Below are 15,213 nucleotides of genomic sequence, written 5' to 3' on the forward strand. Positions count from 1 at the left end.
TTTCAAGTCTTCTTGTTAACATGCAGAGTTCTTTCTGTTCGCATGGGCAGTCTCAGAGAGGCCACGCGCAGGAGAATGAAATTTGACTGTGATGTAACTAAAGCCTGTGGTGTAAAAGCCACAGCCAAAAAGGGGAAACCTTTTGGGTTACTCACACTGGAAAGTAGCTTTTTTTTTCTTATGCATCTCCTCAGTTGAATTTCTTTGGAAAAGGAAACCTAAAGTACAACTAAAAACCTTTGCTGTACTATTTTACACCATAACTTTGCAATGATTTTGCCAGTCACGCTGCCTGATATTCTAATCCTGGTCTTTAGAGCGTCATACACTGACGTAATGCATTTGGAAGTAAAACGTTTCTGTAAGATAAAAATCTTAACCAAGATAAAGGTACGGTTTTCACAACAGAGTTTCGCTGACTCCTTGTGCCACGCGTCATCTGTGCACTTAACTTTAGGAGAAGCTAATGACATCACTTCATTCACTTTATCGAGCTGAAGAAATACTATGTTTTAATGAGTAACAGAAATAATAGAATAGAAATGTCCCTATTAGTATTAGGCTAAAATATTTTTTATTAGCATTTAAGAACCGAGACAGAGAAAAGCAACCAATACCAGAATACTGTATATCTTATTACAATCTCCATCTCATTATAATATTCTTAGAATATGATGAGTATTTTCCTGAACTTAATGTACCGCATTGAGTAATGTCTCACTGTATCTGTGTACGCAAGTTTCCGTTCATATCTGAGCCTCGCTACTCACAAGTCGCAACCCTGTCCTGGTGTGCTGCGATAAGCACCAATAAACATCGGGACCGCCGTAAAACCGACTAATAGGCAGCTGTGACACAGTTCTCAAGCGCTAATTCACCTGACAGTCACTAGCGTGGGTTGGCCTCACACTTCCTTCACCCACAAATTGCAGAGAAGTGTCAAGCCCCAGCCCCTAGCCCTGCACAAATTCAATTCTTCCAAACCACAACACTGACGGGTAGTCCTGCTCACCCAGATTACTGTGAAAAGGCTCCGTGGCTGTACAGTGACAGTTTGTCATTGATGCCTCCAGAGCACATCAGTCATCTTGGTAGTGGTTCCTCTGAAGTGAACTGCTCACATACCGCCACTGTGGTAATGCAGAGCAAGTCATATTAAACCAGACTTTAATCGCGTCGCAGATTGAGTCGGCTTTTTGTTTAGTTCAGTAACACTTTGATTCATTCAACAAAACAACAACATGAAACCCCTTAGCATGCGGAGATTAAAAGCCTTCGTAGGTAGATCAAAGATGCTGTCGCATGACATGGCCGTTTGATCAGATGAAGGCTGGATTTCATTATCATCATATGACACGTGGGCGGTGAAGAGCACACTGTGGAATGTGCATAGATGAGCCATTTACCTCAAATACCCCACACAGTTAGACACCCCCAGTGAGTCAGCATTGATGCTGGGTCTGCCGGCATCTGATGGTGATTGTTTTAACTGACAGTGAGGGGATAGCAGGTGCTCGGGAGTGTGGTGTGGGGGGGCTGACAGTCTTGATATTACTGGTAGGTGAAGCCCTATGCATCAGTTCAGTATGTCTCCTTCACATACTAAGCAAGATGACATTTAAGTGTTGGTATAATGTTAATTTCACTGAGAGGAACCGATGAGATCAGACTGTCCAGTGGTTTGAGCAGACGGCTGCACCGACGAAGGTTTGCACAAAGGTCATCATGTACCTGTGCTTGTAGACACGCATGCACCCACACACAGATACACATCTAATGCAACAACTTGTGATCGATTCCGTTTCCAGGGAACTAGCTTGTGGTTAAGACTAAATCTATCTTCCATTATCATGCATGTTGAGACATTTAATTCAGTGCTCACTTTTGTTTTCCTCCATGCCTCCGTGCATCTCAAAAATTGGTTTGAGAAACCCCAACGCTTCTTATGGCTGCCGGAAGCAAGTCTTTACAGATGTCTAAGTGACAAACAAGCATAGCTAGATCACATGTTGTTCCCTTTTAATATGTCACAGGTTCCCTTCGGTTTGGACATGTCTGCTAAACTGCTTTTGGCTGTTTTATATTGAGAAATGTGCAGCATAATCTGATAATAAAACTAGGCTTTCTATTTTTAGGGTGAGTTGGACAAGTGGCCTCGTCTTTAAATAACACTGGTCTTAACCATCAACCACAACCACAGTAATGTGCAAGTCCTTCCTACGCTCCCAGAAGAGAGTTGACCCATCATAGGACATGGACACAGAACCTGTGGCTCTTTGGGTCTTGTAGTCTGACTTGTACTGGCAGATCCTGCAGACTTCTTTTTTTTTTTTTTTTTTAATGCTGCACAAGAAAAAGTAGACAGATTAGACTAATATATATGAACAACCACTAACTGGTCAATTGCAATGGCCATTAAACATGCATAAACATGCATATGCTTGAAAGTGTTGTTGCTATCATGCTATGTAATGTCTGTGCACAGTTGTCTGTCATGGCGTCAAGCTGCGATACTGGACAGTGGTGACTTCAGAATTAAAGGTCGGTGGAACCCATGGTGGAAAGAGTCTTTCCAAGTCCACCTTACTGTAGAGTTTTGGAGATAGGGTGTTGCCACCCCCAGAAGAATACCAGGGTGACACATCTGCAAAATTAGCGCCAATAGAAATAAGATGTACATACTTGCTAGTTCAGTCTAACTGCCCCCTTTTAGCAGCACAGCAGGAACATGTACAGACATTGCAATCGCATGGGTCATGGGTACGGTCCATAACACTCTAATAGTCTTTTCTCCTTTCTTCTCACATGTGCACATCAGTGACAAATTAGATATTTCTGCCAATGGTTTATCACTCTGCCAGTGATAACCAGGTGTTTATAACATGTTGATTTATGCAGCAATGTGTGAACAACAGCTGGCAAAAAGAAGACCACAGGGTGACAAACAAGAAAGTTGGATTTTAAATGCTTAAAATGACTTTGAAGTATTTCACAAGTAGGTAATGCATAATGTAGAAGTCAGGCTCCATGGAAGAGGGCACAGTGGCACCTTCTCCAGGTGCTGCCTCTATGTAGTTGTGGACTTTCTTGGTAAGAAATTACAAATGACAGCACAGAGGCTGGTGTTGACCATTTTCTCACAGATCTAACTTTTTCACTTACTAAAAACAGAAGTACGTTATGCACAATTATCTCAAAAGCTGAGGAGCATGTGCATGTAACAGGGACTGTATATCTTTCCCTTCTACCTTAGGCCAAAATCACCTCCCTCGTGTATACGTGTATTCTAACTTCTGTTTATCCTGTTCCTACCATGACCCTTGCACTGTGCTTTTTGGTGGACAGTGAGCTTTAATTTGTTTACAAGAAAGACCCACAATTAGTGGATCCACTTTCTTTCTACTCATGCATGACCATGACCTTTAAGACTTTGAATCTGCACAGATATGAAAGAAGTGAAAAAAAATCTTGTTCCCAGACTAATATGATAACGCTCAGCATTAATCATCACAGGCATTATTAAAACGGAACTTTTTAATGTTCACAGTTTCAGTAAGCATTGAGTGAACTTTGTATGACTTAAAGTAATAATATATAATATTATCATAAGAGTTAAGAATTTTGATCATGAACATCAACATTTTACTGTAACACCGTCCTGTTATGTCAGTGTGCTTTTACCCTGTAAATTTACGTGATCCTACACACTTTCATTTAATCAAAAGCACACAGCCATTTGTTGTCTGCATGCAGGTTACGTGCTACCTTCCCAGCAACTGACACAAATACTGCAGAGAGCATGCCTGACAAGCCGTGTTTGGTGTGTAGTTTTTGTTTCAGTTTGTAATGAACATTGTTTTCTTTGTTCACTTGCAGCAGGCCTGGTTGTGCTAGAAGCTGCTTGTCCCTCCTGTAACGTCTCGCTCCTTATTTGCCCAATGCTCCGCCGTGTTCACGGTTAGTTTTTGGATTATTCACAAATGGTTGCATATGTATGCAAGGTACGCACTGCATGGCAAGTTTTCTTAAAGAAGACAGTGCAACTATTTTTCTGGGCCACAGAGGCAAATGTGCCCACCACTAGACTAAACTCCCAGCCTATCAGAGTCATAGATATTTTCTCTATGGTGCCGCAGTCAACGGCAGACCATGTTTGAAGGGGAAAGCCCGTGAGGAGAGTTCTGCCATGTGTCACCGGTACAACATGCGTGTCTGCTCCAAACTGCCACACGCAACTGAGGATTAAGAAAATGCTTCTAAATTAAAGCCACTGGATTTGCAGTAATTTAACGGCAAAATAAGGCTGGGAAAGGAAAGCAACACGATAAACTAAACCATCAGGTTGTCACAAACTGACCTCACCTCTCTACAGTTGGTCTATTTTTGCAGGTTGTCATATCGACATTTGACATATCAAAAGGGCAATGCAGATATTTCTATTTCAAGCGTGCAGGTTTCAGTGAGGCCTAGCCCTACATATCAGTACCACTGGGCTTTGGTATGTATGTTTCCTGTCACAGATCAGTGTCTTTGAAGTGGTTTTTGTTTCAGCGCTGAACGGTCTATTAATGTAGTGACCAGCAAATGATGCTGGAGGGCAGGAAATCATGTACAGCATGTACATGTGTACAGCATCATTAAGACACGCAAATGTCCATCTAACCGCTGCCCTCGTTTTTCTGCCTCTGCCTATTTTCACACTTTATTTTTATTCTTTAATCTTCCTCACGTATATTATGTGCTTTGCATGCAGCAGCAATATCCTGTATTTTGTTTAGAAGACAACACAGAAAACAAACCTCTTCCTACACACTTCAAGCAAGATAAAACAAAATATGGGAAAGGACTGGTTTATTTAGGCAAAAATCTCTATCTTTTATTACAAAGAGAAAGCCATGTAGCACTGTAATCAATGCACCAATGAGAGAGAGTTGAGTTGAAGAGGAGGGACTGTAAAGACAAAGAGGAAACCACCGTGGCCCACAGCATAACCTGTGCCCCGACAGACATGTCACTTTACAAGTCTCTTCACAGTCATGACACAAGGTAGCTCATCGTTCTCCAGGGAGAATATTCACTAAACACCTGGTAAGTGTCTCATTCATGCAGCTCGCTGCTTCTTAAGTTTCCTCGGCTTGAAACCACAAGCAGATACACTTTTACCTTTCTCATCTTTGGTCTTTTGAGCTGTGTTTCTCTGTGATCTGGTGTAAGCACAGCCTAGCACTCTGCTAGTGATCTTCTGTAGCCCACACAGTCTTTTAAATCAAGCTTCTCTCCTGTGACTCCGGTCCTTTACATGTGAGATGTGGGGAGTATGAGTGCAAGTTCATGTCCTGTCAGAGGATGTGTAAATCTGACATATGCATGCATGGTTTTCCCCTGTGTAAGCATTGAGATTCTGCTGTGACTGAGAGGAGCTGCTAACTATGTCATAATCTCGAAAGAGTGCACTGCAGGTTTGAGCTTCAGCAGAGGGAATCGATAATTGCATAAACTGGTTTATTACGAAATCAAATGTGTTTTAAAAGTATCAGTTATTTAGGCAATATTCGCAAACCCCAAAGCATTAGAAATCAAAATACAGCACAGGCCAGCTGCGCCACGAGAGCGTAACTACCCACATTGCTCCACAGCGCAATTTAAAAAAAATCTGATGGCACTGGGTGAGTTGCTTCAATTTGAAAAGAAAGAAAATCTGAAAATACAATGCAACAAATGGATCAAACTTGAGTTCAAAAATCTGCACTTAGCTCGCTCTGGAGGGCAGCGACGCTTCTCAAATGTCTCTCCAAATGACAACAGAACATCTTAGAACGTCACTTATAATAAATAATAATAATAAAAATTCACATAAAATAAAGTAGTTCATAAAAACAAAGTCAAAGAAAGGAAGGGCGTACGGATCTACCCGCTTAATTACGATCTTCATAGTGTTGCCACCAAAACATTATTGATGCTGTCATTGTTTTGAATTTAAATGACTACGGAACAAAATGCTGAGGATCTACACAACCACGGGGCTTATTATTGTTCAATAAAAATAAATTGCTAGATAAATTAAAACCGTTCGTAGAATACATTTTGGTCAAGCTGTGCATTGTTGACAATGGCCGTAAATGGCGCAGCAACAAAGACAGGTGCTTTATACTTATATACGCAGATGACAGACTGATACATGGTTGACTTGCAGGATAATTTTCTTGGGCGTCTTACTTTACAATGTTCACTCTACAAGACATATTTAATGGTTGTGGTGACGTTAAATTTATAATAAACCATCTGACCCCATCTGACATTGTACTTTTTAGTTGCTCAACTGTCACTTTCGTTCGCAGTGCTATTTACTGTACTTTCTGCATTTAATAGACAAGTAAACACACAACCAGAAGTAACAGAATTGAAACTAAAATACCTCTGCAAATGTTGCTGTTTTAAAATTGAACTGCTAAAAATAATAATAAAAAAAAAATTAAAAAATACAGCGTTCGACTTTTATAAATCACTTCATTAATTTAACCGTAGATTTTAAAAGCGCACAAACGATATATATGCACGCGATCACGGGCATTGTAGCAATTAGAAAACGAAATGGCGTTTTGTTCCGTATCTACTTTCCATAAGCAGTCACCTTCAGCGAACTAAGTGCAACTGCACCACAGAAAAAAAAAAAAACAGACAACAAGAAACCCCGTGTAATAGCGCACAGTACTGTGACCTCCGCTTCAGAAACCGACCACACACTGTATAATCATAAAAGTTCATTATACACTGAGACAGTGTGAAGATGACAGCCTCGCAAGCATCCGGTAGTTCCAACGTACAGCCACAGCATATTCATCCGCGTATTCTCATTTTTAGATGTAAAATTCCAAATATTTCTGGAACATACTTACATTATTTACATATTCCACCCCTGCACCCTTTTGCATATCATGTTTATTGTACCCAAATACAGACTTATTGTTGTTGACGTTCTAACTTTACTCATGTGTACAGTCATTAGTCATGGTTTCATATACTGTTCGGGCTTTGTGGCTTTAGAGTGTGTATGTGAGCTCCGAATATCAAAGCTTTCACATAACAGAGTACATTTCCACACATCGGCGAGACTTTGAACCATGATAACAGATACAGCTGTGATTGAGGAAAATTCTCCTGCAGACACAAGTGTATTATGAGGACATTTTCTGTGGTTGAAAATAGTGGCGAAAGACAATGAAGCAGATAGCACTGAAAAGTAACTGAAGCTCAAGTTCCCTAGAGAAACTCTTCGTGGTATAAACAAATCATGACATCACCCCGTGCGCATTTTGCCCCCTCGACTCTCGGCAGAGATAATGGTCTGTGGAAGGACTGGGGGAAAAAAAGCAGCACACTATATTAATCAAAAACTCAATCCTGACTGATGATTTGCAAGCTGATTTTCCTACTTTAACATTAGCATTTGTGGAACCGTTGCATTACTCTTTTTAACAGTGTAGGAATGATCAGATTGAATGTGACATTTCGGCTTTCTCTTTACAGACCTCTGATAAACTTACTACAAACGTCAGATATGATCCGAATCATCAATACTCAATACTTCCACTTCCTGCAGCAGGCAGATACCTTCCGGCGCTCAGGGCTGCTCTGTGATGCCATCATCTCAGTAAAGAATCAAACTTTCAGGGCTCATCGTCTTGTATTAGCCTGTGCTAGTAGAACTTTAGCACAGCAGCTAGCCCAGGGAGACACAGACAGCCCGGTCCACTGCACCCTGGAGTATTTTTCACCGCACACGTTCCAGCAAATTCTGGACTTCACCTATGCTCAAGCTCTTGAGGTGTCTGTCGATGATCTGGGCCTGCTGCTGAGGGCTGCTCAGCTGCTGGAGATGCAGCCGCTGGAGGACCAGTGCCGCAAGCAGCTGGACACGCTCGTCTGCGAAGTCAGAGAGGAGGATCAAAGTGAAGAGACCCTAGACATCAAAGCAGAAAAGGAATGCGCGGAGGAGAAAGATCAGAAGCAAAAACGAAGTCCTGTGCATGATGAAAAACTCCAAAAGGCCGCTTCCCCGGAGGAGAAAGGAAGAGTTAGCGTTGCCGCTGAAATACTTTCACCCTCTGATCCACCTAAGAACCACAACAGTCCACCATCCCCAAGAAGGAAGCCCCGATTGTCCCCTGTGTCTGCAGCTTTCTACAACCGAGACAGTGTTATTACCAAACCTAGCACCAGCACTTCCTCTTTCTCTTCCCCTTGGACTTTCTCTACAAACATGTGGGACTCTGTGAGCACCCTTAGGCGAATAGCAGAAAACTATTCAAATTTAATTGCGACTCACCCCCTTCAGTCCGCAAACCAGTCTGCTGTAGCCTACCCATTCTCCCTCTCCACTTCCCCCCACATGATCCCCATACTGGGTCCCCATTTTCAAACTCCAGTTCAGAGCTCTGTCATCGGCTGCTCGGGCTTCCAACCCCGTTATACGCAGAACATTTACAGTGGCAGTACACGGATGGGCAGCATAATTAAACAAGGCCTGTTAAAAAGAAAGAAACCCAGCCAGAGAGCATTCGCCGGGACTGTTCAAGCCGGTGAAACAAGGTATGTCAGAACTCGAGATTTTGGAAAGTTTTATATTTTCAGTCATTGTCTCCATGTTTTTCTTCTCACAGTCATTTAGAATCTGCTATTGTGCTCAATTGTTCCTTTGCGACAGCTACCGTACCTGACTCACTGCTGCTTGGGTAGATGTGTGTGATCAAACCTCCTGCACTTTCCAGCTACATCAGTTTCAACTGTTAACCCTTCCCTGGCAGTCAAAAGCCCGTATGACTCTTTTTAAAAGTGCTTAAGTCCTGATTTTTACAGAACAACATAGCAAATGACGTACAAATTAATTTTCCTATAAATCTAGAACTATTATTATTATTTAATATATATATATATATTTATACAATAAAATCATATTCTGGTTTCACACAGTGAAATAACCATGGTCCTTGATGGTACAAAATAGTGTGAAAACCTGCTTTATTTATGTGACCTACCTACCTACATTTTTTTTAATTCTCTGCATATTATATTATGTTCCACCCAGTAACCTAACTGCACGTAAGTAAAGGGGATACCCCTAAATTTCTCCCCTCCTTAGCAAAATTCAAGATTTTCCACCCACTGAAACATGCTTTCGGTGATTAGACGGGTTTAGTGTGTCTACCACAAGAAAATGTTCAAAACAGCTGCGTGTTTGTGGAAAAAAATAATAGATTTTCTTTAGTATCCTGTTCCCTCTACTGTAACAGATTATGAAAGTCCCACGCGCTGTAGAACCATACAAGCATTATAAATATCTTGTGGTTGGGATTGAAGGGGGATGAAAGGGTGTTTATGGGTGAATTGTACAATATTTTAGGTATTAGATATTAGATAAAATATAAAATAAATAAAAAGTATATATGGCAACCCAAGTATAAAAATATGCTTCATAAGAAGTTTTGCTTTCTTTATATTTCTGCAGTGACGTAAGTCTTCATCTAAGGCAGATAAATGAGTCTTCTTTACAGTTAATACATATCAACGCAACAGTTATATCACAAAACCTATTTTTTCGCAGTTACCCTGAAGTTCCCAAAGCCAGCACGACGAGAGCTAAAGACTGCCAGCACTGCAGTGGAAGTCTCCTTGACGATCCAGTGCTGCGGGAGTCAGCCTCCACACAAATAGGTAACGATATGAGACAGACAAAGCGTGCCCTTTTTTAATAATCGAAAACACACTGAACATACTACTATTACTCCACAGTGAGATGGGTGTCGTGTTGTTGTATTCCGTGTAGAAGTGGTTATTCTGTGTAGAAGTGATCCATTTAACAAGGCAGTGCAACAGTTCTTGACATGACCCCTAACCTCGACAGACTCCAGCTACGAAGCTACGCAATGGAAAGTGATAAAGAGAGTTGTGGTTTTGAAAGCATGGTGCAGCAGGAGCAGTAGTGTGGTTACTAGATACAGCTACGTACAAGCAGTACAGTATGTGCTGCATCGCAACAGCGGTTTGTCCTATGCCAAAAAAGTAAAACCTAATGATTTAGCACTTGTCTTAGAACTTGTCTTAACACGGACATAAGCCTCACAAATAAATGAGCCTGAGCAAACGTTTGCATACGTGCATGTGCATGTATACAAGTGGGTGCAATCAGACTGATAAACATCTGATGATGAATATCTCTACTTAATGGAACACCATGTTCATACTAATGTTGATTAGGTAAAACTGCGCTTTACAGTGCAGTGAGTTACACAGGAAAACTTTTACTTTTGAAAATCTTCGTTAACTAATGCAATTTTTTTTAATGAATTTTCTGCACTACACACAGTATACACACGGTTGGCCGACATTTTAGTGTAGCAGTGAATCTAATTGTCAGTGAGTTCGTATTATTTATTATAAATCAAATAACCTACAAAAGATTTATTATGTTCTGTAGGCATTGTAATGTCAGGTGTAGAGCCGAAGTTATATATTGGACAGGAAACACGCTAATGACAACGGGTCTCACTGGGTTGCGTTTAGAGTGGTAAGTGTTCAATTGTTGTGGTTTATTCTCTCTATTTCCCCTACTACAGTACACCCTCTTCTTATTTCAGCATCCTGTCTATACTATGAGGCCCATATCTGAGAGACCCTGAAAAAAAAAAATAAGGCACAAGAGCCACAGAAAGCTACAGAGTTGCTACCTAAACCTCAGAATCACACCTTTGTAATTTTTAGAGGAGACATGCGTGTAGCGTGACAGGAAAGAAAGCTTCGTGAATTTATTGTCTTGCAACAGGATGCTGACCAAAAATACACTTAGGCTTCAGAAATGCATTTAAAATGCTATATATCTGTAATAAAGATGTTGCAGGTTAACTGATAGCGTGACTGCTACTGTGAACATAGCTGTAGAGCCAGCAGCGATATCACTTCATCTGTCAAAAAATATGTGTTCTACATCATGTCAAGTGAAAAATTTCTATTTCACAGAGCCCACAGAGAGGGCGTCAGATGCTCAATTTACGAGTGAAATGATTAATCATGAAATCTTTTTTTTTTATTTCATAGGTTCATATATTAATTCATAGTTTAATCAACTAATAATTGTAGTACTACAACGGATTCAGTTGTCTTTGTGCAATAAGCTGGCAGCCTGTAGATCTCCATCCTCCTTTGCTGTGAATGTAGGACAGCAACCACTACAAATAAGTCACACCTATAACAGCCGTTAATGGTAGAACCGCAGTTTAAATTGTGCCGTGGTGTCTTTTTGAACATCCATGCAACTTTGACCACCGCAAAATTCACACCTTAACTTGTTTTTGCTGTTTTTCACAGGTAAAACTTGTGCAGGATGTCGATTCTGTGGAAGAGGAGATGGGGCACAGCATGAGCCTGACATGCGAGGAGACCACAGAGGAGAAAAACCTTACCAGTGCCAACACTGTCCCAAGAAGTTTAGTCTGAAACATCAGCTAGACACACACCACCGAGTCCACACCGGTAAACGCACAGTTTGATCCGCAGTGCGGAACAAAAGCACATTCACTCAGATAGTCTACAATTTCTGTCATACGTCTGCAAAAATACCACACAGTATTTTACTAATAAATAAAATAAAAGTTAAAAAACATAAGACATTTTTAAAAGCCAGGGAGGAAGTATGACTTAAGGCTCAATCAGCAAACAAACAGATCGTAGATGCGTTTTTAGCACGCCGTGGAAAGTTACAGGTGAAAGCAGATTTATTGGTTCTGTGTCTTTAACTTTTTATCATGTAATTACTTGCCTATAGGTATGTGTGACTAGTGTCACAGCTTATCTCCGCATGTTCAACATTTGAGTAAAAGTAGTTGAGACCAGCGACCACAGACTGCAGTGTACGTTCTGAAATGACCAGTTTACAACAATGAGAACAACACAAGACATTTTTTGTTGTAGCACGCCAAACCACAGAAATGGTGTGAAACATGCCTCTTCAAAATAGGCCAAGGTTTTTGAGATTCTTACCACAAAACTAATTCTGGTTGTTCTGTCTAATATCTTCCTGCAACTAAAACTATTAACCTGAAATGGTTAGACGCGTAGACTGGCCGTGTCTAACGTAAATTTTCCCGCACGCAGTTCACGGCATGCACTCTTTATTCTTGAGTACTGTGGGTGCAGTTTTCTTGTTCATGATGATAACGTGCACCAGTAAAACTGCACAGTGGAACAGACAGTAGATGATTTGGATAAATGTGACCCTGTTTGTTTGATTTCACTCACTTTTGCGATTCATCCGCGAAGAGGGGAAAAATTGACAGCCGCGGTCTAGTCGTGTTATCGAGTTAACAAGCCTAGATTCAGGTTTTCCAGTTTGAGATACAACAATAATTAATATTAATTATATATGTATATATATACATAGTAATGTCCAAAATGAGCACTGCTATGCTTTTAGTGCCTGAAAGTATGAGGCCGTCTCTCTCTCAAGTGATAAAACATCTCTCCACCCCATTGTCTTCCTTCCTGTGGCACCCTCCCCTCCCCAATTCTGTCTAATCTCTACTTTAAGGAGAGAAGCCCTTTGAGTGTCGTCTGTGCGGCCAGCGCTCGCGAGACTACTCTGCCATGATCAAGCACCTGCGGACACACGGCGGGGCAGCGCCTTACCAGTGTACCGTGTGCCTGGAGTTCTGCAGCAGCCTGGTGGCCATGCAGAGGCACGTCAAGACCCACGCAGTGCAGGACTTCCCCCCTGACTGGAGCATCAGCAGCACCTACTTGTACATCTCCCATATCTGAGCCGCTCCTCAAGGCACAGATGCCTACTGTCCAAAGTTCTCCTTAGGCGTAGCTTTAGTTTTTTCTTCTCATGTATGATTATCATCATACTCGTTTGAAGTACCAATAATACATGAGCACAAACTGGGCCTGTTGTGGGTGTAGCAATAACGTCTTACTGAAACTGTTCCACATTCACGACAAACTGGGGGAGAAAAAAAGCATCACTAATTTGCGATGGCATGTCAGAAAAAGTATTGAAAGTGATTACCGGGCATTAAAACCACATCTCACACTCATGAATGACGCAGGCTTCTTCCCTCTGACTTTCATAATTATTGGAGTGGTTGTGTAAGCCTTGCAAGTTTGACCCAGGTTTATAGCACCCTCAGGAGGACAAACACTGTAACTTTATTTCCCTTCTCTCTCGCTCCGTCTCCCCCTCCACCAGTGTTCATATATGCATTACTCTGCCTAAATAGGACCAGAGGCTCAGATGTTATATTTACAGACAGACTTTAGGAAAGTTTTTATTAACTGCCGAAACATTTAAACAGTTTACATTCACTGATCCAGTTTTGTGTTGGTGTGTTATGATGTGTTATTTAATGCGATGATGTGTGTTTAATTAAAGTTTTATTATATTATTTTGTCCCTTCAAACAGTGACTTTTTTTCAGGTCCTGTGTTATTTTCCTTTAAGCAGAAGTATTTCAGCCAAAGTTTGTGCAGTAAAATAAAGATGGTGAAAGTGAACTCTAATGAATTAAGAGAATAAAGGCACTTGACATCTCATTAATGTGCTGCAGTTCAACGTGTGGGTCAGGTAGTAATAAATAAATCAATGTTTGACTCCTCTTTTCTTTTATTTGTTTTAATGGATCAACATGCCACGTCACTGATTACTTAAGTATCACATAAACAAGATAGCAGATCTATCCCAGCATTTCTTATTGCACTGATTATAAAATATATGTAGATGTAAAGCTTGAAATAGTGGAAGAATCTGAAGCAGGTTATTATGAAAGCTTGTATTAAATTTTAAATTGACACAAGTAGTGTACTGGGCTGCCTGACGAATCCAGGACTATTTGCAAATGCTACAGATTCTCTTATATGCTGTCCAATATGTCTAAAAACGACACCAATATTTGTTTTTTTTGCAACACAGGCAAACAAGTCAAAGATTTCATTACATTCATTGTGACGGTGTGTGTTTTGTGTTAGGGTACGCTACAAACTCAGGCATCTGCCACTAGGCGTTTCCTATTCACTGGCCTAACAGCAAATGGATTGTTGTGATCGGTACTTGCATTGCTCATGTTACAGGGGAAAAATAAATTTTCACAGCCGCCCTGTGTGCAAACAGCAAATCCCCTTAATGTGAATCATTGCATTTTGAGAAATGAGTGATTCACTTTCTGCTTTTGTACATTTACACAACATAACATCTCACAATGACTGAAACAGAGTAGACACGCTGACATGCCAAGGAAAGCACAAATGTCTTTAATAGCAGTGGCTTTGACAGCATGCATGAATGGAATGATCTTGAAAGTGATGTCCATTAGCTAAATATTTTCCAATTGAAGCCTGGCACCCGTAAAGACAGACCTGTCAATCAACAGTACAAAATGAGCCATTTAAGGAGCACGTCTTTACTTAACTACAATGGTTTAGTGGGTTACATTAATGAATAAACCATTAAAAATGAAAGTCTATTGGTATGTAGGGCAAGCAGATATGCAAGGTTCTTACTTAGATAATATAGGCAGTAACAGTCTCTAGATTCATCGAATACAAGTACAAAAATTATGCCATTTGTTTATTTAGCAAAATGTCTTCAGCAAAAAGCTGTGTGGGGTACATTTTTATATAATTCACATGATTAAATTAAGGCTTTTCATTGCGCAGATTTTGTGTGGCTTGGCATGTGTTCCACCTATTGACTGTATATACAAACCCATTATGACGTCACCCATTGGATTCTGAACCTTGAAAAAGAAACCCGAACGCCCGGCGCCTTGGGGTCAGAGCCTGAGGGTGCGGGGGGCTTCCTGAATACCACCCTGGGCGTGTCCGGTCGCTCTGTCGCGCTGGGGCTGGGGGAGCTGCGGGGGGTAGGGTCTCTGTCCGCCTTGGGGGCACCCCTGCCACCCCAGGGGGTGGATGGGGGGGTAGGCGATGCCATTTCTTGGCTGGTCGGTGTTGGTTCTTCAGGGTTTCCTGGGGGTCTGTCGCATCCTGGTTGCTGTGCTGGGCTGGGGGCGGGGTTTGGTCGGGGGACTTCCTGAGTCCAGGGGGCCCTCGCCCCGTCTGTGGGTCCCATGGGCTGCTGTTGCACCTCGGCCCTGCTGCCAGGGACTTGGCCCTCACTTGCCTGCCTCCTAAATTGCACTCACCTCACACTCTACCATACACTATG

At 41.4% G+C, this 15,213-nt stretch overlaps 1 protein-coding gene across 2 annotated transcripts; it reads left to right on the plus strand.

Moving 5' to 3' along the window:
- Positions 1-69: 69 nt before the first annotated feature.
- Positions 70-13,640, plus strand: zbtb32 (zinc finger and BTB domain containing 32). 2 transcript variants are annotated; one of them, XM_047597682.1, is made up of 5 exons: positions 70-5,088; positions 7,528-8,589; positions 9,602-9,711; positions 11,362-11,526; positions 12,581-13,640. In XM_047597682.1, exons 2-5 carry the CDS (start codon positions 7,559-7,561, stop codon positions 12,808-12,810), a joined length of 1,536 nt encoding a protein of 511 aa, XP_047453638.1. In that variant the 5' UTR covers positions 70-5,088; positions 7,528-7,558; the 3' UTR covers positions 12,811-13,640. The 2 variants fall into 2 exon arrangements, with proteins under 2 accessions (XP_047453638.1, XP_047453637.1); XM_047597681.1 differs by lacking the exon at positions 70-5,088 and having other exon boundaries at positions 5,137-8,589.
- The last annotated feature ends 1,573 nt before the right edge of the window (positions 13,641-15,213 follow it).

This window comes from Mugil cephalus, chromosome 11, assembly GCF_022458985.1.
Source record: "Mugil cephalus isolate CIBA_MC_2020 chromosome 11, CIBA_Mcephalus_1.1, whole genome shotgun sequence".
NCBI lineage: Eukaryota > Metazoa > Chordata > Actinopteri > Mugiliformes > Mugilidae > Mugil > Mugil cephalus.